This window comes from Hypomesus nipponensis, chromosome 10 (assembly GCF_054491055.1).
Source record: "Hypomesus nipponensis isolate SF chromosome 10, ASM5449105v1, whole genome shotgun sequence".
NCBI lineage: Eukaryota > Metazoa > Chordata > Actinopteri > Osmeriformes > Osmeridae > Hypomesus > Hypomesus nipponensis.
The window spans coordinates 1,425,109-1,446,274 of record NC_140370.1 but is presented as its reverse complement, the minus strand read 5'-3'; the positions used below and the strand labels follow the sequence as shown (position 1 = coordinate 1,446,274).

Genomic DNA, 21,166 nt, shown 5'->3' with positions numbered 1-21,166 from the left:
AATACCAACAAGATCCACATGGGCTTTTGTTAAAGTGCTGTTGTTACTCTTGGCCTTTACTATCAATGTTTCAGGATTTGGAGAACTTTTTACCATGGCAAACAAAATCTGAAATGCAATACCATCAAGATCCACAAGGCCTTTGCAAAAGACCAAGGAATGAGTGGAGGCTTGGTAAGCCCACACTCTCCTGAAATGTTGTGTGTTCGTCTTGCCAAGTCCGCGCGTGTGTCAATGGAAGACCTATGGGTAATAGTGGGCCATTTGTGGTGTGGTAGTTACTCTTGGTCTATACTATCAATGTTTCAGGATTTTTATAACTTTTTACCATTGTATACAAAATCGGAAAAGCAATACCAACAAGATCCACATGGGCTTTTTGTTAAAGTGTTTCTTTGCCTATACTATCTATCTTTCAGGATTTTGAGACCTTTTTACCATTGCATACAAAATCGGAAATGCAATACCATCAAGATCCACATGGGCCTTTTTTTCAAGCCAATAAGTGAAGGGAGGGGGCTTGGTGAGCCTATCCATTCCAGAAAGCCTTGTATCTTTGTGCTTTTGGGCGTGGCCTGTAGTGCCACCTATGGTTAATGGTGGGCCATTTGTGGTGTGGTAGTTACTCTTGGTCTATACTATCAATGTTTCAGGATTTTTATAACTTTTTACCATTGCATACAAAATCGGAAATGCAATACCAACAAGATCCACATGGGCTTTTGTTAAAGTGTTTCTCGGCCTACACTATCAATGTTTCAGGATTTGAGACCTTTTTACCATTGCATACAAAATCGGAAATGCAATACCATCAAGAGCCACATGGGCTCTTTGCTAAAGACCAAGGAATGAGTGGGGGCTTGGTCAGCCCACACTCTCCTGAAATGTTGCGTGTGCGTCTTGGCCGCGCGTGTGTCAAGGGAAGGCTGAGTGTGTGTGCGATTTTGGAGCACGCGCGGGGAGGAGCAGGGGAGACATTCATTTGAAATTTGCCTAGAAATTAGCCAAGCAAGCATGTTTCAAATATTCACCAAAAATCGACCTTTCATCTTACAGTCAACTTTTTCACAGATTTGTGTTATGAACATTCTCAAGAGTCTTCATATGAACTTGTGATTGAATCAGAGTATCAGTTTTTGACTGGCTGATGTGTAAAGCATTATTTTAGCGTTAGCGATAAGTTCAATTTGATTTATATCAATCATTTTTAGAGATATGAATTTGCCTTTGCACATGGTAACATGTTGTAGTGCCTTCCTCCGATCTACCAAGTTTAGTGTTGATATCTCAAAGATTTGCTGAGACATGACTTCACATCCTGTTTGGCGGCTTTTCTGATGAATTTGATTGGCTGTACCGGGCAGACGGTTATGAGGATCAAAATTCCTTTGATAACTTTTGTGAGGCTTGGTCTGAAGATCATCTCTGGTGATTTTGAAGAAGATATGACAAAAATTGTAGGAGGAGTAGGCTTTCAAAGGTTTTTGATAAAACCGGAAATGGCGGGAAATCTATAAAACCGGAAATTAACGCCATGGTGTGCGTTGAACTCGGCTTGATCCAGGGAATCCAGTGGTACCTCATTTTTGAAAATGAGTCATACGGTTCAAAAGTTGCGTGTGTAAACACAAGTCCAACTTTGACCCATTGGTGGCGCTAGAGTGGTCTAATGGGAGACATGAAACTTGGTGTAGATATAGAAGAAACTGTCCTTAATGAGTGTGCCAAATTACACAAAAAGTTGTCGATGGGGTCTAGGGGCTGCCATTGACTCCCATGGTACAAGAATTACAAATAATAAAACCACCAATAACAATAGGTTTCCTCCTTACGGAGGAATCCTAATAATAAAACCACCAATAACAATAGGTTTCCTCCTTACGGAGGAATCCTAATAAGAAAAGGTAGAATCACTTATGTGGCTTCGCCGCTTCGCGGCTTGGCCACCAATTATGATTCTGCCATCGAGTCTGTTTTAGAAGACATCGACAGCGCATTAATTTTGAAAGAGGGAACAGAGAACAGAGAAACGCAATCAAGGCATTTGTCGATGGAAAATATGTTCTTGCCGTCCTTCCTACGGGATTTGGTCAAAGTTAACATACTACGTTGCTCTGATTGGTTGTAGATCTATCCAATTGAGCGAAGAGGCATTTGTTTTCCAGGTTTGTTTGAAACATGCCCCATAGTCACAGCCCAACGGAGAGTTCTCAGACTCATATTCTGACTAGAATTATGAGTATGACAACGTCAGGCTAACATTTTGTAGGAGGAGTGAACAAAAATGTTTTATTAATTCATTCAAAATGGCAGCATCAATTCGGCTGGTATCACAAGTTAACATGAGTCAGACACGGGATCGACCCCCTAGAGGTTAGAGGACACATATCTACAAAGCACAATAAATCTGAATCTTCTTGAGTATAGATCCCCTGAGAATGAAACATGATCATTACCATTATACAGCTACTGTGGCATACCAGGCTTCACTAAACAGATAAACCAGTGTCATGACATGCCTGAGGCTGGGTTCGAACCTATGACCTTGCACTTCAGACGTCTTATCCCAGTGAGCTATTCTCACTGCAGGGATATGCTGTGTTCAGTTACTGTATAAAAAAAAAAGTAAGCAGTTTCTCCTGTGGGAAGCGTTGTCAGATTTGACCCAAGTATAAAAAGCTGTAATTCAGTCCTATTTTGACATGTCAAGGTGATTGTGGTCTGAAAATGATTTGATTACATGTCCATGAAAATAGGAGCAACGGCGAACAAGGAGTTTGTTTTTATGAAAATTCCAAATGGATGACGCCCAAAATGGCAGACACGGGACAGTGTGATATATTTCGACTTAGTAATATAGAAAAAATATAGCTGCAAGCAGCGATGCGGGTTCCTCCGCAAAATATTATACAAATTTACATTGTAGAAGGTCAAGAGTTGGACAACAAGAGAGCAAAACTACTTCATGTTGGGCAAACTACAATAGTCTGAATGGGGATTTGAACTCATGAGTATAAGGTTACAAGGCAGCCTCTCTATCCTCTCTGCTACACACCAGCTGATGAGATGAATGAGTAGAAAGGGCAGAGAATTAGCTTTGGTCAGCTTTGGAACAAAGGTTAAGAAGTGGTTCACATTTCAAAGTGGAATTGCATGAAATTGCGCATGGTTTTTCATAATGATGTCATCCTGTTTAACTAAACAGATATTCAAATTTAAGACACGCTAAAAGACTGCAGCTGGATTCAAACCTGCAACCTTACACTTTGCAGGTCACTGTCCCAGTCCATTGAGCTATTCTCAGTGTTAGATATTGTTATGTTCATTTACTGTATAAAAAAGTGCACTGTTTCTTCTGTGGTAAGAGTTGTTAGATTCAGCCAAAGTTTAAACTACTCAAATTCAATCATATTTTGACATGCCAACGTGAAATTGTTGATGGTACTTCAGAGTGATGTCATCTTGAACCCAATAAGGTTTGAAAACCATCAGTCAAAAGGATATTTGATTTATTGACACAAAGATATTGAGGCAATGTGGACATTTACATAAATACACCCCTTTGAGACATTTTGTATTACATTTCTCATTCCTTTTCACCCTGTATAAAAACACATCTGCCCCCACACTATCCCAATCCATGCCGTTTACCTCCCTCCCAGCGCAAGTCACGCCAAAGCAGAAATGCTGTAGCGGACGCATGAGGTTTAGATGACGACCAAAAATGGCCTCCCTCAATCAAAACACGTTGATCACAATCCTGTTTCCAGAATTTCCCAAAGATGACCTGAAGACTCCTCTCCAGAACCATTATCAATTTACAATCAAGATTAGCCTCATTGGCAATTGGTCTATGGCACAGGCTATGATCAACTCCTTGCGGACATTGATGTGCTATAGCCGACTCTCACTTCCCATTAAACCACACAACATGCACTCTCAGAGTGACCAACAAGATTATTTTAATTAACAAACAACAATATTAAAAAACATCTATCTGAACGAACGCAACAACTGAAAACCCTAGCATAGCTGTTGTAACCAAACTATTTTCCACAAGTTTTGGCGTTTTTTGACATGCCACACTGCATGCTGGGTACCCAAGAGCGCTGACGCTGATGATCAAGCTGTGCTCCTACTGTGTGATATGGCGAGATGCTAGTGACGCGCTAAGGTCTCGGCGTCTCCAGAAATGGAACGCGTCTTTCTGCCTTGAAGCTGCGTGCGCATCATCATCAAGACCCCATGTATATAACAAGATAACATCCAACCTAACAATTTCTCCAAATCTGACTGCAGCTTTGTATACCATATGTAGAGTGTTATGGTTGTTTGAGTTAAACAACTTGCTTAATGAATTAAATGGCTGTTAAATGTCAAATTCAACTATAAATGTATAAAAGAGAGAGTTCCAATCAAATCTGAATTATTTTTAAACCTAAAGGTTTAAAAGACAACCTTTGCCTAAACTGACATGCACCAACTCAGAGAACTGAGTGTCAACATCCATTTACATCCACATTTAGTCTCTATTTTTTACTCTACACTTAAGGCATAACTATGTTTAACTTAATGTCTGCACCTCTCTGTCACCAACTGTCTCTGGAGTGGGGGGTGGGGGATTCACAGGGTGTCTACAGGTGTAAACAAGTTACATTTAAGACTTTTTAAGACCTTTTAATAACACTTCCAATTGAAATTAAAGACCAAATTTACGATGGAAATACAAATCAAAAGTGGTAATAAACAGTAATCTTCCCAAACACTGATGTCTGTTCAATATGAACAGTATGGTAAAATGACAACAATCGGTTGAGTTTAAGAACATTGACTAAATGTGTGTAATGTTAAAGGTTAACACAAAAAGGTAGTTGCTGTCCTAAATTATATTTCTTATTACACAATGGTGGAGCAGAAACTAGCAATTCCATGAATGCCATGGAAACAAAGGCAAATGTGTGAGATGTAATGATGTGGAGCACAAATCATCCCAGAAGCAGTACTTCTCTTGAGTGGTTTTATTCAGATGACTAATCATTTGACTCAAGTCAAAAGTCTATAACTTGAACTGGTTTCATTACTTAAGACCGTAAAAGTCAGCAGCTTGGCATGCTGGGACATGGAAAGGATTAAACATTTATACTTTCTTCAAAGTAAAAAATGCTGGTTTGTCCTTTCATCAATGTCCTCAAAAAAGGACAGCTGCAGAGCTACTGTGTCTGTGGGGTGACTGTCTGTCTCCGGAGGGGCAAGCAGGGCATGCAGGCAGGGGCAAGCATGGCCTTCAGGCAGGGGCAAGCAGGGCCTGCAGGCAGGCAGTCAGGGCAGGCCAGCTGGACGAAGCTGTCCTGGGGTCAGGGCTGAAGAGAAGCTATCCTGATTCTGATTCTGTCCAGCTAGAGGGGGGTAGTCCAGCAAGGGATCAGTTTTTCTCTCAGCATCCTCTGTTGAGCAGGCCTCTGCATGACCCTCCAGACCTGTAAAAGTGAAGAAAGGATCCATGTCAGTTGTGGAAAATGAAGCTTTTTACATCTACACTTGACATAAACTACAGATTTGACTGTAAAATGCAGTGGCATTACTTGAGCTTGAATCCAAATGTGTTGAACTGATGGAGACCCAGCCATGCAAAGTCACTCAAAACATTTGGCTCGATTCCAGGCTCTGGCAAGAGTATTTAGCTCTAAACTGGTCAATATACACATCTGACCAAAGACCAGCTCGACCTTTGCCTGTAAACAGTGATTCTGACTGTCAGAGACCTTTAAATAGGCTGACCGAGTTAAACTAGCCTGGCTAATGTAGGTCGCTTTCTCAGGAAAATGACAAATGAAATAGGCTTGTTTTGAAGGATCCTATATACAGGCTATCTTCAGTAGACTCTTGTCTACAATAAGCAGCCCTCACTGACGTTTTAGGACTAGAATTTAGTGAATTACGATATCGTTTACACACTGCCAGTGAGTGAGCGAGCCGAGTCTGTCATTGAGGCTAAGTCAAAACAATGAACCCTCGGGACGCAATCTCACTCCACTTGCAAGTTTTCCACAAATCACAAAAATAATCGGAGCATCTGGCTACAAGCACAAGTCCTACATCTCCTAAAGGCTTCCCTCCTCGAGGTTTGGTAACAAACACGTTTTTGGTGTCGACCGAACTGTAAAATGGTGAACTTATGAACATGACGCGACCAAAACATGGCTGCCGCCTAAGCCTATGCGGTCTCCCTGGCGCATAGGCTTATTACAAAGACTTTCTCGACCCAAATCAAAATTCTGAGCCGACAGGTCTGTAGGGAATTGCTTGTTCTCCTAAATGCTGCCCTCCTCTACCGTTTTGATGAATTCGCCGCGATGCTACATGATTCAGTAATTACACAGAGGGAAAAAGCTACCTACTTTTCGAGTTCGGTTTTCCGTCACTTCAAACTCACGATCTAAAGGTCTCAAAGTGCTCAAACCTTCAACATAATTCAAGAGTAGTGGACTTTCACGAACACAATCATTGATTCTAGCTTAAAATGTGTAAAAATAGGACTTACCGAACGTGGCTGCCTCCAACAAGGCTTTCAGATGATTCCAGTTGATAACAACAATGGCCGCCCAAAAATAATTTATATTCATAAAGGCGAGCTGCGATTGGAAGCGAAATGAGGGTGGGGCTTGGTCAGCACCCCATTTACAGAAAGGATGTGTGTGCGTCTCGCGAAGCTCGCGCATGTCAGTAGGTTGACCACCTGTTCCTCTTTGCGCCGTATAGCACAGCATTTTCAATATGCGACGTATGGAACAAGGGGTGAAAATGCTGTGCACACAATGCAAAGTGGTCACCCTAGTGTCAAGGGGCAGGATGAGTCTGAGAATTTGGAGCGCGCACTGTGGAGCAATTCAATTGAATTCAATCATATATTGACATACCAAGGTGAAATTGTTTTCGTTTCTAGAGATTTATGTCGTCTTGAACCCTATTAGGTTTGAAATACAATCAGTCAAAATTATATTTGATTCATTAACAAAAAAACTTTGAGGCAATTTGGACATTTACATAAATACACTTCTTTCAGCCATTTTGTATTGCATTTCTTATTCAATTTGACCCTTTATAAAAACATGTATTCTACACATCCGTAACAAATTTCAAGTCGATTGGATCTATGGTTCATGAGGAGAAGGGTTTTGAAGGTTGTACCAAATTTGGACAGTACAGCAAAATTTATAATGGCGGACCTTATGGGTTCTTGAGGCTTTTTTGTTCCCCATGAGAAATAAGGCATGTATACCAATTTTCAGGCATTTTGGAGTAATGGGGTGCTGGGGAAATCATGTAGACTTTGGGCGTGTTTTATAGCGCCACTTACGGGCATACATGGGCCACTAGCCGTGTGGGAGTAGTGAGGAACCTGTTGTATCATTGGGCCAATTTGGAAAAAATCGGGTCCAGGACTTTTTGAGCTGTTGGGACATTTAGCGGAGAAATATATTAATTATAGGAATACTAACAAAAACAATAGGTTTCCTCCTACTGGAGGAACCCTAATAAGAATACTAACAAAAACAATAAGTTTCCTCCTACCGGAGGAACCCTAATAAACACAAGTATTAAATCCCTTCTGGGATAAAATGAGTTAAATGCTTTGGTAAAAAGCACTGTAAAAAGAGTCTTTTTAAAATGCTTCTCTAATATTTATGGGTAATTTGTTCCATAGTTTTGCGTAATTGACAAAGGCTTCATCACCAATATTCTTATGACTGCTTCTGGTGACCTCTAATAGGCCTGCAATTGATGATCACAGTATTCTAGCTGGTGTGAAGTATATAAGAGAGTTAGAAATGGAGCTAGGTCCTTGTCCGTTTAGAGCTTTGTATGTGAGGAATAGGACCTCAAAGTCAATTCTGAAGGTCACAGGGAGCCAGTGTAAAGTAGCTAGGACAGGACTAATGTGTTCTCTCCTTTTAGTTTTTGTTAATAATCTAGCTGCAGAATTATGAATGAGCTGTAGTCTCTCAGTGATTTTGTTTGGAAGACCAGCGAAAAGTGCGTTACAGTCCAGCCGGCTGAATATAAAAGCATGAATTAACTTCTCTGCATCATTAAGGTTTTTGAATGGTCGTACCTTTGCTATATTCCTCAGGTGAAAGAAAGGTGTTTTGGTAACTTTATTAATGTGAGAGTTGAAAATTATATCAGAGTCCAGGATTACACAGAGACTTGTCACTTTTAGTTTAAGCCAGGGGGTTAAACCTCCTACATTCTTAGGGTGCTTTCACACCTATTAGTCCGTTTGCTTGGTCCGAATCAGTGGATGAGTTGCTACTTTGTTGCATTTTTCATTAGGTCCGGTTAGTGTTCACACGGTCCTGTTTTAAGCGAACCAACGTTTGAAAAAAAACTGACATAAAAAAAAACTATGACACGCGGTCATACAGGTTGTTAATCTATTGGCCAGAAAATGTGTGAGGGAAAATCACTTCCTTGTCACAAACAACAATGGAGCAACAGCAGCGTATTGCGATCGCAATACTATCTTTAATTGTTATTTGGTGTTGCACGACCACGTTTTTTGGGTTGCTCGTTGGTCTTTTACTCAGGATTATATCCAGGTTATCAAACCATGGGAATGATATGTTTTCGTCTGACGAGCTACCACTTTTCCATTGAACATCACGCACTTTTAGCTGTCTAAGTTTGTAACTTTCAACCAACATTGGTCCACTGTGCAATATTGACGCTTTATTTCAGTACCTAGGCCTATATCACTAAATCATTTAAATACCTCGCTACTCTGTCTCCACAAGTATCTCTGCAATATGATCATCAGACCATATTTGCCGTTCCTTCACTTCATCATTGCCCCACGCTTTCCGTCAATAATTTCGCTGCTAATGAACGGCTGTCTCCGCCAAGTGTAAATTCCTTTTTCAACCCACAATGCACTACATTTTGGTTTGCTTCCTGGAATAGGTCAATATTAAGTCCAATTACGTTCACACCTAAAGCGAACCGAACCATGGTTCACTTGGAACCGGACCGAGTCCCATCTTTTTAGGGGGACCATGGTTCGGTTGTTTGGTCCGCACTAGAGTTCGAATGCGTGTTCTCACCTCTCCAAACGAACCGTACTTTCAGAGAAAACGGACCATGGTCCGATTGAAACGGACCAAACATGTCAGGTGTGAAAGCACCCTTAGTTAACATTTCTCTTTTGGATTTGGGGCCACACAGTAGGTATGTGTCAGGTCTTACAGTATATGGATTATAGATTGTGTTTGCAATGCAGTTTCTTTTGAAGCCTCTCTACATTTTTGTTTTGTTGGGTTTTGTAAATGCAGGAATTTTGTTTCTTTTAATGCATAAATTCAGAACAAAAAACCCATCTCAGAGAAGCTTTATAGAATGAACAGTACTGTATTGAAAAAAATAACACAGAAACATAATTGCTGCAGTAAAGGCTTCATTTGCAACAGGACATTACTGCAAGAAATATGCAATATTCTTCTCTGAGCGTCACCACACATTCTAAATCCTCTCCCTTGTCCTGGTACTTGTCTTCCTCTCCCTTGCCCTTGTCCCACTCCTTTCCCTTGTCCTGGTACTTGTCTTCCTCTTCCTTGTCCTGGTACTTGTCTTCCTCTCCCTTGTCCCACTCCTCTCCCTTGTCCTGGTACTGGTCTCCCTCGTGCAGGCATTACTGTATTTTTACTTTCTTCGTGTTGCTCTATATTGTTCTTTTTCCACACAAAATCAGCCCCAAAAGGTCCTCTTCAGTGTCTCTACCATATGGTCATGCAATTGAAAGAACCTCAACACCTTAGTGTTTCCTAGTTGGGAATCAGCTGTGCTTTACAGTATTTGCATGACTTCAGCTGTTTCTCACTAGCAATGGAATAAAATACAGGGGATATATTTGTGTTTCAATTCACAATATAAACATCTGTTCACTTTGACTTTAGCCAATAATTTAGGTTTGGAACATGATGTTATCTGTGTTGTTGACAGTGTGAAAGTATTGATAAATTGGTCCGTAAAAATCGATTGTTTTGGTCTTGGTTGAGCTTGTTTGTAAAAGAAGTTAAGCATTCAAAATTTGTGTTTACGCTATTCATTTTGTGTCAAAGCAACAAGAAATTTGTTAGTTTTTACAGTCAATGGGACGCATTTCTCAATACTTAAATCATGTTTTTAAAACTCTTTACACAGTTCTCCTAACCAACTTTCAGCTCGGCACAGCAGTTAATTTCACATTCAAAATGCACTAAAACTACCAACTACCATCACTTCATACATGTCTCAAATCAACTCATTCTTCCATAACACTAGCAATGGTTGACAGCCAACAAACACACTTTGTCACCCAAAAAACAAGGACCTAAAAAACACTAACAACTGGTAGCATTATATTACAATTTTACAATATTTTTTTATGTAAAACCAGGACACCTGTCCACTGTTTAGAATTTACTGCAATATATGTTACTGGAATGAATCAGACAGGATGGAGTATGCTTCAATATATTGGATGTCTAATTAGGGTTCCTCCGTCAGGAGTACCCTATTGTAATTGTTGGTATTATTATTATTGTAATTTAACTCATGAACACATTGGTAAAAAGTTTTGAAATTTGGCATATTGATACAACATGCCACAACTACGGCCCAAACACAGACTAGCCCACATCAGACCACAGGCGACGCCCAAATGTCCACTTTTCAGAGTGGTTGCATTTCCACCCCATTGCTTCAATTCTTCTGAAACTTGGTGTGCATGCCTCATTTTTCATGAGGAACAAAAGGACCCATACGGTCCGCCATGATGGATTTTCCTGTACAGTAGTCATTTGGGAAAACGTTCAAAATTCCTCTTCTCTTGAACCAAAGGTCTAATTGACTTGGAATTTGGTACATATATGTATCATTGACGTATTGAAAAATGTTACTTAAGGCAATTGAATCAAGTACAAAATGGCTGAAAGGGGTGTATTTATGTAAATTTCCACATTAACTCAATATGTTTGTGTCACTAAATCAAATGTCATTTTCAATTATGGTTTTTCAAACCTAACAGGCTTTAAGGTGACATCACTCTGACGTACCGTACACAATTTCACCTTGGTATGTCAAAATATGACTGAATTAGAGCTGTTTAAACATTGGCTGAATCTAACAACGCTGACCACAGGAGAAACAGCTTTCTTTTTTGTACAGTAACTGAACATAACAACATTCAACACTGATTATAGCTCAACAAGCTGCAACGGTGACTTGCAAGTATAAGGTCGTAGGTTCGAATCCAGCCACACTGAGTCTGTCTTCAATGTGAATATATGTTTCGTTAAATAGGATGACATCGTTCTGAAGTACCATGTGCAATTTCACCTTGATATGTCAAAAGATCATTGAATTACAGCTGTTTAAGCGTTGGCCGAATCGAACAAGCCTTGCTACAGGATATACAGCAATTTTTTTCTTTGAAACTGACCAGAATTTCTCAGCCTTGCAGATAGCTCAATGGGTTGAAACGTTGTACCGTAAGGCGTAAGATCACAGGTTCGAATCCAGGCCCAGTCTTTTGGCCTGTCATAATTTTGATTACTTGTTTAGTTAAACTGGCAGACATCATTCTGAAATACCATGCACAATTTCATGCTATTTAACCTTGAAATGTCAACCGTTTCTTAACCTTTGTCCCAAAGCTGACAAAAAACTAATACTCATATCACGCAGTCGGAGCACTGCTAGATAATCAGCGTCAGATCCCTTGGGTACCCAGCATGCAGTGCGGCATGTCCAAAAACGCAAAGACTTGTGGAAAATAGTTTGGTTACAACACCCTTGCGAGGGATTTCAGTTGTTGTGTTCGTTCAGTTAGATGTTTGTAATGTTATTGTTGGTTAGTTAATATAATCTTGTTGTTCACCCTGATTGTGTATGTTGTGTAGGCTGCTATACCGCCACAGGCTATTCTCGCAAGGAGCTGAATATGAACGCTGCCCTTGCCCAGTTAGGCCGTGGGCCGGACCCCGAAATTGTGAATTTCATTGATCCCTGTCAGGGAACTAAGTCATTTGTTTACAGATGGCATGGAAAAATTCGTATAAGTAGTTTACCGATTGTTTCCAACGTGGATATGTGCATATTTGATGAAGATATCGATTTAAACGTTTACATTTTTAAAAGGGCAAATTTGTAGGACTACTAAAACGTTGCCTCAGAAAACGTAAACAAATCCCCCGTCTCCTTGACAACCTGTCACGTCGCCCTGATTAGAACGAAAGCCTGCTATTAAAAATAGTTTTTTTAAATACTTTTTGTCTAACGTTACATGACATGAGCTATAATATACATTGAGCACTTACAGTACCGTCAGACCTCCGTTGATCACCTGTGGGTTATCTAATGTTACATGGAGCAAAACATCAAACATAAAGCAAAACATCAAAGCGAGACGCGATGACAGCCGGCAACTTATTTGACAATGAAGTGCTGTATACATGTTGCCTCGAAGACAAAAAGCCAAATATCCCTATTCTCAAAAGCAAGTTGGGCATCATTTGTTCAGTGTGCCCAGAAATGGGTTAATCTCAACACAGCTGAGAGTTTGATTGCTGAAAAAGCAATAGCGAAATTTAATTTGACGGAGACGTGGCCAAGACGAGACCAAGATGTGCCAGTTAATGTGGGCTTCCATAGGGAGTGCTACATGCTCTTCACTAATAAAGAGCACATTGCAAGAGCCTGTAGGAGAGAAAAGGCAGCCAAAGATACTGAAGGTATGTATACAAAAATATAAATTCTACCAATTCTCTATTAAGATAATTTTGTATTGGTGCTTCATGTAACTGTTATACGTGTATTGTAGTTGGTTGTTTGTTAAATAAACCTCACACTACCAGTGAATCTTAATTACACAATGTGATTTTTAATAAATGTATATTTTTTAACACTTTGTATCTTACATTTTTTATTGAAAAGCTGGACATTTAACAAGGGCAAAAAGCATCGATTAGAGGTTGACAATGAATTGAACACAAGTCATTGTTGTTTTTTAGGAAAGTAAAAAAAAAAAAAAGACAATGGTTTTCTTCCCATTCTAAACATTGAGATTACTAGATTAAAAGTAACCACCTTTGATAAACATGCTTTGTCCCCTTTGTTCTGTCCCCTACATATGTAGATAAAGCCCAACTACTGCCAGAGGAAGTCAGTGATGACACTGCACCCAAAGTCCGGGTTTTGCGTTCTGCATCAGATGGCCCAAGCCTCCCAAAAAGAGCTTCCCATCTCTTGCCTGTTGGATGCCTAATATGCAGAAAGAACCAATACATTACTAACAGTCACAGCAGAAAAAGGTCAAAAGAAAAACTTGCTCAGTGTGAAACACTAACTGCCGGTAAGCTACTTGTTGCTGCAGAGGAACGGAGGGATGAAAGTGTACTAATGCACATACGTGGGAGGGATCTTGTAGCTTCAGAGGCCATGTATCATTTGAGCTGCTACAGACATTATACAAGACATCTGGCCAAAATTCCTCAAGAGGGAAATCCAGAAAGCAATCCATATCAGGCAGGCTACACTCATTTCTGCAAGTCAGTGGTGGAAAAGAGGTTGCTGAGAAACCGTGAGGTGTTAAGGCTGTCCTGGCTAAATGGCCTTTTTAAGAAAATAGTTAAGGAAAAAGAAGGTGTTGACATTTCAACTTACAAAGCCTTTTCCTTAAAAGCCAGACTTCAAAAGTCACATCCATTTTTGAGATTTCTGAAATGTTCAATAAATTATTTAGTGTATGTTGATGATTTAACTGCTGATGAAGTAATCCAAGATAAAGCTACACAGCCATCATCCTCATCATCAGACCATAGTGAAGATGACACAGAAGATGACACAGAACCAAGTCATGTTGGAGCAGGGCAAGGAACAAAAGACTCAAGCCTTCTCTATCATGCAGCCATGTCACTCAGGGAGATTATTGAGGCCAAGTGCAAAACTACTCCTAAACTGCCATGGCCACCCACAGCGCAAGACCTTCAGATGGACACTGCCTCAAATATTGTACCAAATGAATTATACAATGTCCTGGCTTGGACAACAGGTATGACTACAGAATTTAGAACTGATGGTTTGTGTGCCAATGTTAGTGTGGAGAACAATCGGAAGATTGTGTCATTGTGTCAAGATATCATGAATCAGGCAATGAGAGGACGCTGGCTCATGCCAAAGCATTCCTCCTTATGCATGGCTGTACGACAAACGACAGGATCAGCTCAGCTTATAGGAATACTGAATGGTCTAGGGCACTGTTCCTCCAACTCACAAGTACTGGAACATGACACCGCTCTAGCAGAGCTGCAATTGCAAAGAGGTGATACATACATCCCACCAAACATTACAGTTCAAGTTCAAGCAACTCTTGTATGGGACAACAACGATTTTGGTGAAGAAACACTATCTGGAAAGGGAACAACACATAACACAAATGGTATTATAATTCAGAGGCCAATTACGTGTGTTGTGTCTACTTCTGAGACAGTATCTCTGCAGAGAACAAGGAAAAGATCTCTTCAACCACCTCACACCCATATTGACACCTACATTAGAAGAAAGAGGACCGGTCCAAAACCTTTTGGATCAGAAGTTGAACTGGGACACGAGAAATACATGTATACACAGGAATCTGCACGAAGACTGGATGATGCCTACTTTTTCATGAAGACTCAAGAAGTTCATGGCAGCGTTTTACCTGGATGGACTGGTCACAATACACTTCTTCAGAGAGGTACGATTCCACAGCAGTCTAGCATTGGTTACCTGCCCATCATTGACGCCAGTCCAACGGACCTAGACACAGTACACACCATCCTTACTCGTTCAATAGAAATAGCAGACAAACTGGAGCTGAATGAAATTGTGTTGGTAATGGATCAGGCCATATATGCAAAAGCACAAGAAATTCGTTGGATGAACACCACATTTATGAAACGACTAGTCCTGAGAATGGGGGAATTTCATACAGCCATGGCATACCTGTCCTGTATTGGGAAGCGCTTTGGGGATGCAGGATTTCAAGATGTCATCATTGAAGCTGAAGTTGTTGCTGTAGGATCTATAGAAGGAGTCATAACTGGACATCAGTACAACAGAAGCATCCGTTCTCACAAGTTAATGTGTGAGGCATTTCAAAGACTCCGCTGGCAGGCATACCTTGACATCCTTTCAGAAGACGACTGTGAATCTGCTATGAAGATAGCTGCTGATCTGCAGACAGCCTTCCCCGGTGAAGACTTTGATGTTTTGGTAATTTCTGAGAACTTTTTGACAGTTATGAGAGGGTATGAAAATTTTATCAAAGACAACACCACCAACAAGACATTCCACTTTTGGAGCACATACATATCAATGGTTGAGGACCTTCTCCTCTTCATCAGAGGAACACGCGAGGCAAATTGGAGTCTCCATCTGTCAAGTGTCCATTCCATTTTGCCATGGTTCTTCTCTTATGACAGGATCAACTATGCTCGATATCTATCAACGTACTGGATGGAGATGATAAGTTTAGGGGACACTCATCCAAGCATAAACCACCAGCTCCAATCAGGAGATTTTGTTGCCCAGAGACAGCAGGCCTATGGCTTTGCTTATACTGCATGTGACCAAGTGATTGAGCAGACAGCAAACCGTGACTCCAAAACAAAAGGTGGACTAACTGGATTTTCACTCAACAAAAGCGCAGTTCATAGATGGACACTCACACAACATGAGCGTGCAGCCATCACTATGGGGTGCAGAGACATGGCTGGACACAACACCACAGCAAGGCAAAGAGCGGATCTAGATGATGCACGAAGAAAATGTGACAAGAAGGATGTAAAGAATATCATATCTACCATTCAAAACATGATGAATCCATTTGATCCTTCCATAGATAGAGAGGTCCTTTACCACATCACATCAGGTCATGTAGTATCAGAGCCCATTTTCACAGATCTGCATGAAGCAAAAGAGAGAGGTGAGAAAGCCTTCTTAGATTTTTGTGAAAAGAGGCTACAAACTGATGAGGCAGGAATCTATGAGCCAATAAGAAAAATGAAGCTAAAGACCTTCAAAGACACTGCAACTAAAACTGTGACAAAATCAAGAGGCAGAGAGATAGCCCTAAAAGCCGACTGTGATCTGTTCGCCAGACTAATTGTAATTTGAACCTCTAGAACGATTGACATGAGTGAGATGCTTGTATATAGTTTAGGACCCTTACCTGCATCACTGGCCTATTATGACGGTTCCCTCATGAAAACCGACAAAGCAAAGCTGATGCACTTTCTGGAAGCAGAGGTCAACCCACCGGCGACAGTGGACAACATTCCAGAGGGTTCAACTTGGGTGTGGGATGCTATGGCACTTGTGCAAGTCATGAAACCCCAAGCAACATTTGGGATGTTTGCAGACAGTGCTCTGAGCTTGATTGTCAGTGTGGCTAAAGCAAGCAAGTCCAAGGTAGTGCATTTTGTACCGGACACCTACAAAACCATGAGCATCAAGAATGCAGAACGAGATCTACGTGCTGTAAAGGGCTCTCAAGTAACCAAAATATATTCTGAAGAACAAAGGACACCAAAGCAATGGCTAAAGTTCTTGGCATGTGGTGAAAACAAAGAAAATCTCCTACAGTTTTTCTTTGAGCGATGGTGCAAATCCGGAAATTATCTGATAGATGACCTCACTTTAATCGTTGGACATGGAGGAGAGTGCCATGCTCTAAGAAAAAGACAAAATACAGCTGATCTGCAAGTCTTACCAATGCCAGATCTATTCACAGTACAGGAAGAGGCAGACACCCGACTTCTGCTACACTGTGCACATGCTGCTAATTACAGCAGACATATAGTCATCAGAAGTCCTGACACTGATGTGTTTATTCTGGCCCTTGCTTTTTACAAAGAAGTTAGGGCTCATCTGTACTTTCACACTGGAAAAGGAGTCAACACTCGCACAGTTGAAGTTGAAAGGATCCATGACCAACTAGGAGAAGAAGTGTGTGATGTGCTGATTGGTCTACATTGCTTCTCTGGCTGTGACACAGTGAGTTCCCTGTATGGGATAGGAAAGGTGAAGACAGTCAAGACACTCCTGTCTAATCGTGAACACTGTGCTACATTCAGAAAAATGGGCACTGCTTTCACTGTACCACCAGAGCTCTATGAGGCAGTGGAAGCATTCACATGCAAGCTCTATGATCAGAAGGGTATAACAGATGTCAACAAGGCAAGGTGGCAAATGTTCAGATCAGGGAAATGTTTGGAGAGAAGTCTTCCTCCAAATAAGGACTCCCTTCACCTTCACATTCAGAGAGCAAACTATCAGGCTGCTATACACAGGTACAGAACCTAGGAACAGAAAAAAAAGAATAGTACTGTAAGAACACAATACATAGCCATTTTTATAAGGCCCATCAAATAAAAGATAAAATAATAATATAATAATTATACTGGAATATATACCAAAATACTATCTATTCCTTTGTTCTACAGGAGAAGTTTAGAAAACATGCCAGACATACCTCCACCAATCCAGCATGGATGGAGGATCGAGGGGGGATGCTTTGCAGTTAATTGGATGACACTTCCAGCAAGTGTCATGGAGCTTGTACACTGCAAGTGCAAAACACTACAATGTGTGGGGGGACACTGCACGTGCAGAAAGCACCTGCTACCATGCACAGACATGTGTCAATGTGTTAACTGCTCCAATTGTGTCTAAGTACGCAACACGACATTGTGAGCATGCAGATATTGCACTGATAAACGTAATCTGGTTCAAGTTCATTCTGTCTGGTGTTGTTAATTCACTAAATAGCTTCATGGAGATACGGTTAATACTTTGCCTAATTCACCAATTCAAGTGAGGTGTTCCAAGAGCGTCTACCTTCTGCCCTCCCGATGTAGGCTCCACTCCATCACTTGTAAAAAGCGCCACCAAGGTACTTTGCTTAGATTAGTTGTACAAATACTGATAGCGGTTAGCTATTTTGAGAACATTACCTACCGTTTCCACGACGTGTGGTGCAGCCATACACTGTAGCCAGAACAACGGAGAAGTTAGCTACATCCTTTCGGAGACGGAAAAGTCTGGGAGAAGAGCTGAGTTTAGAGCCAAAGCGATTTCCGACTCTTAGCCACATCCGGGTCTTCGGGCACCGATTCAAACAATGAAGTGATTGGTCAACTCAGGTTGACAAGGTAACAACACGAGCTTTGATTGGTTCTTACTCCGGCTAACATTTTGTTGTTAACTTGCGATAATACATCTACGTTATCTTTTTAATGTGCAAAAATTGACGTTGGAAACAAGCGGTTATGTGCTCAAGAACAATTTATTTATACAGTTATAACAAATTAACCAATTCCCTGAAGGAGATCTATCAAATCGAAAACTAAAGGAGAAAAACGGACTTGGCCCACAGTCTAAGTTGCCCACATGACTTTTGTTAGTTGTGCATTGACTGAGCGTCTGGAATTGTTTTTGGCCAAACATGAAGTCGTTTTGCTCTCTTGTTGTTTCAGTCTCAATTCTCTGCAGTGTACATGTTTATATTATGTTGCCATTTTGCGGAGGAACTTGCATCGCTGCTTGCAGCTATATTATTGGATGTGTAATTTATATGCACAACATCCACCTGATACAACAGCTACTCTACTCGGTCTTCTGCATTCGGCCACAGGTTCTCATCCACATCACATCTGATGTCATCTTGGGCAATACACCTCGGACAGAATTTTCTGGCATGCCTGATCTAGCCCCGGCAATCTTCTGCTGATATGTCCAGACATCCATTCATTGCGTCCAGGAGGGACATCTGATTGTGGATGGTGGTCATAAACCTTCCACCTCCATGAGGAAAATAATTCCTCTATGAGGTTGAAGAATGGAGAGTAGGGTGGGAGGAAAGGGACACCATTTTGGGATGGGCTGCAAACCACTCGGTGACTGCATGGGAGTGGTGAAATGCCACATTGTCCCATACAATTAGAAATGTTGGCTGGTTTCTTCTCTCATCATCCCTTTCCTTACCTAGCACAACCCTTCCGTAGAGATCATGTAAGAATGCAAGGAGACGCTCAGTGTTGTATGGCCCAATTAGAGGTTTGTGTAACAGCAGTCCATCAGTAGATATTGCTGCGCACATTGTGATGTTTGCACCCCTCTGGCCCGGGACATCCACTGTAGCTCTCTTCCCAATCACATTCCATCCTCTACGCCGTGTTTTGGCCAAGTTGAAACCCGCCTCATCCACAAAGATGAACATGTGGGGTGTTTGCCTGCCTCAAATCTCCATGACTCTTTAAAATATATCCACAAGGCAACATAAGAGTTGGGCTATTACAGTAGTACACATTACCCACAAATGTGTCTGTGTTTGGTTCTTGTGCTTGTACGGCTTCTATTTCGAAGCGGCTTATAGTCCGGTTTTAGAACAAACAAGTGGCTTCTTTCAAGATCTCTATTTAATGCTCAACACTTGAACGGGGGCTTATTAATTAGGAAGTGTTTTCTGTGTCGTCTCAGTTACACTATCAGGGCTTGGAAGTACAGTGACTTGCTAAAGTAGGCAAATGGCTAGTGGAACATAACATTTCATAATAATTTCAGTTAATCAAACAGCTGCTAGACCCAGTGAAATGTTATAGGCTGGCTAGCAAGCTAACGCTAGCATCGCTAACATTACTAATTCAACTTTGGTAGTGTAAACAAGCTCTTTGTAAGCTCGTTTTAGATATAATTGTATATGATCGTGTGGACCATGAGACACGGACGCGGTCTCTTTTCAAAACTTGTATTTTACCACTGCTCTTCTTGACATAACCATTCGAACAGCTCTCACTGATTTCACGTAAACTAATGGTTTCAGCTAGCCTGACGTTGTCATACTTATAATTCTAGTCAGAATATGAGTCTGATAACTCTCCATTGGGCTGTGACTATGGGGCGTGTTTCAACCAAGCTCGTAAAAATAATGCCTCTTGGCTCAATTGGATAGACCTACAACCAATCAGAGCAACGTAATATGTTGTTATTTGAAAACAAATTCAACCCCAGCGCTCTTTGGTGACATGGTTGATTACGCTACTGTTGATCATCTATCCATCATCGTATAAAGCCCGCCCTGACAATTTCATTGGTCCGAACAGTTCCTGTTTTTCCCCCAAACGAGCCCCCCCAGACCCAACTTCCCGACCACATTTTTTTGTGGGCTAGGATAAGTTGGGCTGGCAGCCAGGCTAGGTTTCAGCATCAAGCCTAAAGCAACTCCCGAGGGACAAAACACCCTTGTCCTTTGTCACATAGAAAGGTCTGCTACAATAGGCTATCCTCATGATTTGCAAGGTAGCTGACTAAACTTATACAAAAATAATTTTGTAGTCATAACAATGGATTCTGCCACTAAATGAGTGACTTGGCTTTATTTTAGGAGATACTATCCATAACCGAAGTGTGTTACACAATGTTGTGAGATCGCCTATACTCGTGCATTGCTCTTAGTACCCAGAATGCCCTGCGGCATGCTGAAAAGCTACTAAGTTAAGCTTAGTTAAATAAGCATTGTTTGGAGTTCTATTGTTGTGTGCGTTTTGTTTTGAATGTGTAATACTATGGTCTACAATTTAGATCATTTGAGTGTTCACCCTGATTGGGAATGTTGTCTAGTTAGATAACTATCCAAGAAATATGCTACAAGTAGTGTATTTGCAAGTAATCCATCGTGAGCATAGCTTCGCTCAACATTGGCTGCACAATAGTAACGTATGCATTGAAAGTGCGACTTGTATTCCAGTGCGGTTTGTACTTCGATTTGGATGAAATGCCCCTCTGGGATTCAGGTAAAAAAAGTATATTTAAAACATACTAAATCTTAGCATTGAGTATACTCGAAGACTGATTAGTCATCAGCATACTTAAAGTTATTGAATGATTAGTTAATTTGAAGTGTGTTATTGTAGCCGGTGTGAACTGGTGAAACTCACTCCTCAGGTTTGTAATGGGCCACCCGCGTCAACGAATAGCTAGCTTTTCTTTGGAGTGAGTTCGACTCCTGGTTGGTGCAGCCAGATACCTCTGACGGAGTTTGCTAGCAAGAGCACGTCTGTTGCATACCCGTTACATTGGTGCCGTGACCCGG

At 41.0% G+C, this 21,166-nt stretch overlaps 2 protein-coding genes across 8 annotated transcripts in view; one reads left to right on the top strand and one right to left on the bottom strand.

Moving 5' to 3' along the window:
* clcn2a (chloride channel, voltage-sensitive 2a) overlaps positions 1 to 21,166 on the top strand; it is a 223,899-nt gene that overhangs the window by 30,570 nt on the left and 172,163 nt on the right. The window lies entirely within an intron of this gene.
* On the bottom strand, positions 12,897 to 18,330 carry LOC146270793 (uncharacterized). Of its 7 annotated transcripts, none has more exons than XM_084708303.1 (9): positions 17,549 to 18,186; positions 17,326 to 17,375; positions 16,247 to 17,079; positions 15,879 to 15,978; positions 15,403 to 15,527; positions 15,196 to 15,302; positions 15,019 to 15,097; positions 14,735 to 14,832; positions 12,897 to 13,296 (listed from the first exon to the last, which is right to left on the bottom strand). In XM_084708303.1, exons 5-9 carry the CDS (start codon positions 15,448 to 15,450, stop codon positions 13,104 to 13,106), a joined length of 525 nt encoding a protein of 174 aa, XP_084564429.1. In that variant the 5' UTR covers positions 15,451 to 15,527; positions 15,879 to 15,978; positions 16,247 to 17,079; positions 17,326 to 17,375; positions 17,549 to 18,186; the 3' UTR covers positions 12,897 to 13,103. The 7 variants fall into 7 exon arrangements, 6 of the variants coding, with proteins under 6 accessions (XP_084564429.1, XP_084564428.1, XP_084564427.1 ...); XM_084708302.1 differs by having other exon boundaries at positions 16,247 to 17,375; positions 17,549 to 17,639; positions 18,034 to 18,184; XM_084708301.1 differs by having other exon boundaries at positions 16,247 to 17,375; positions 17,549 to 17,947; positions 18,034 to 18,183.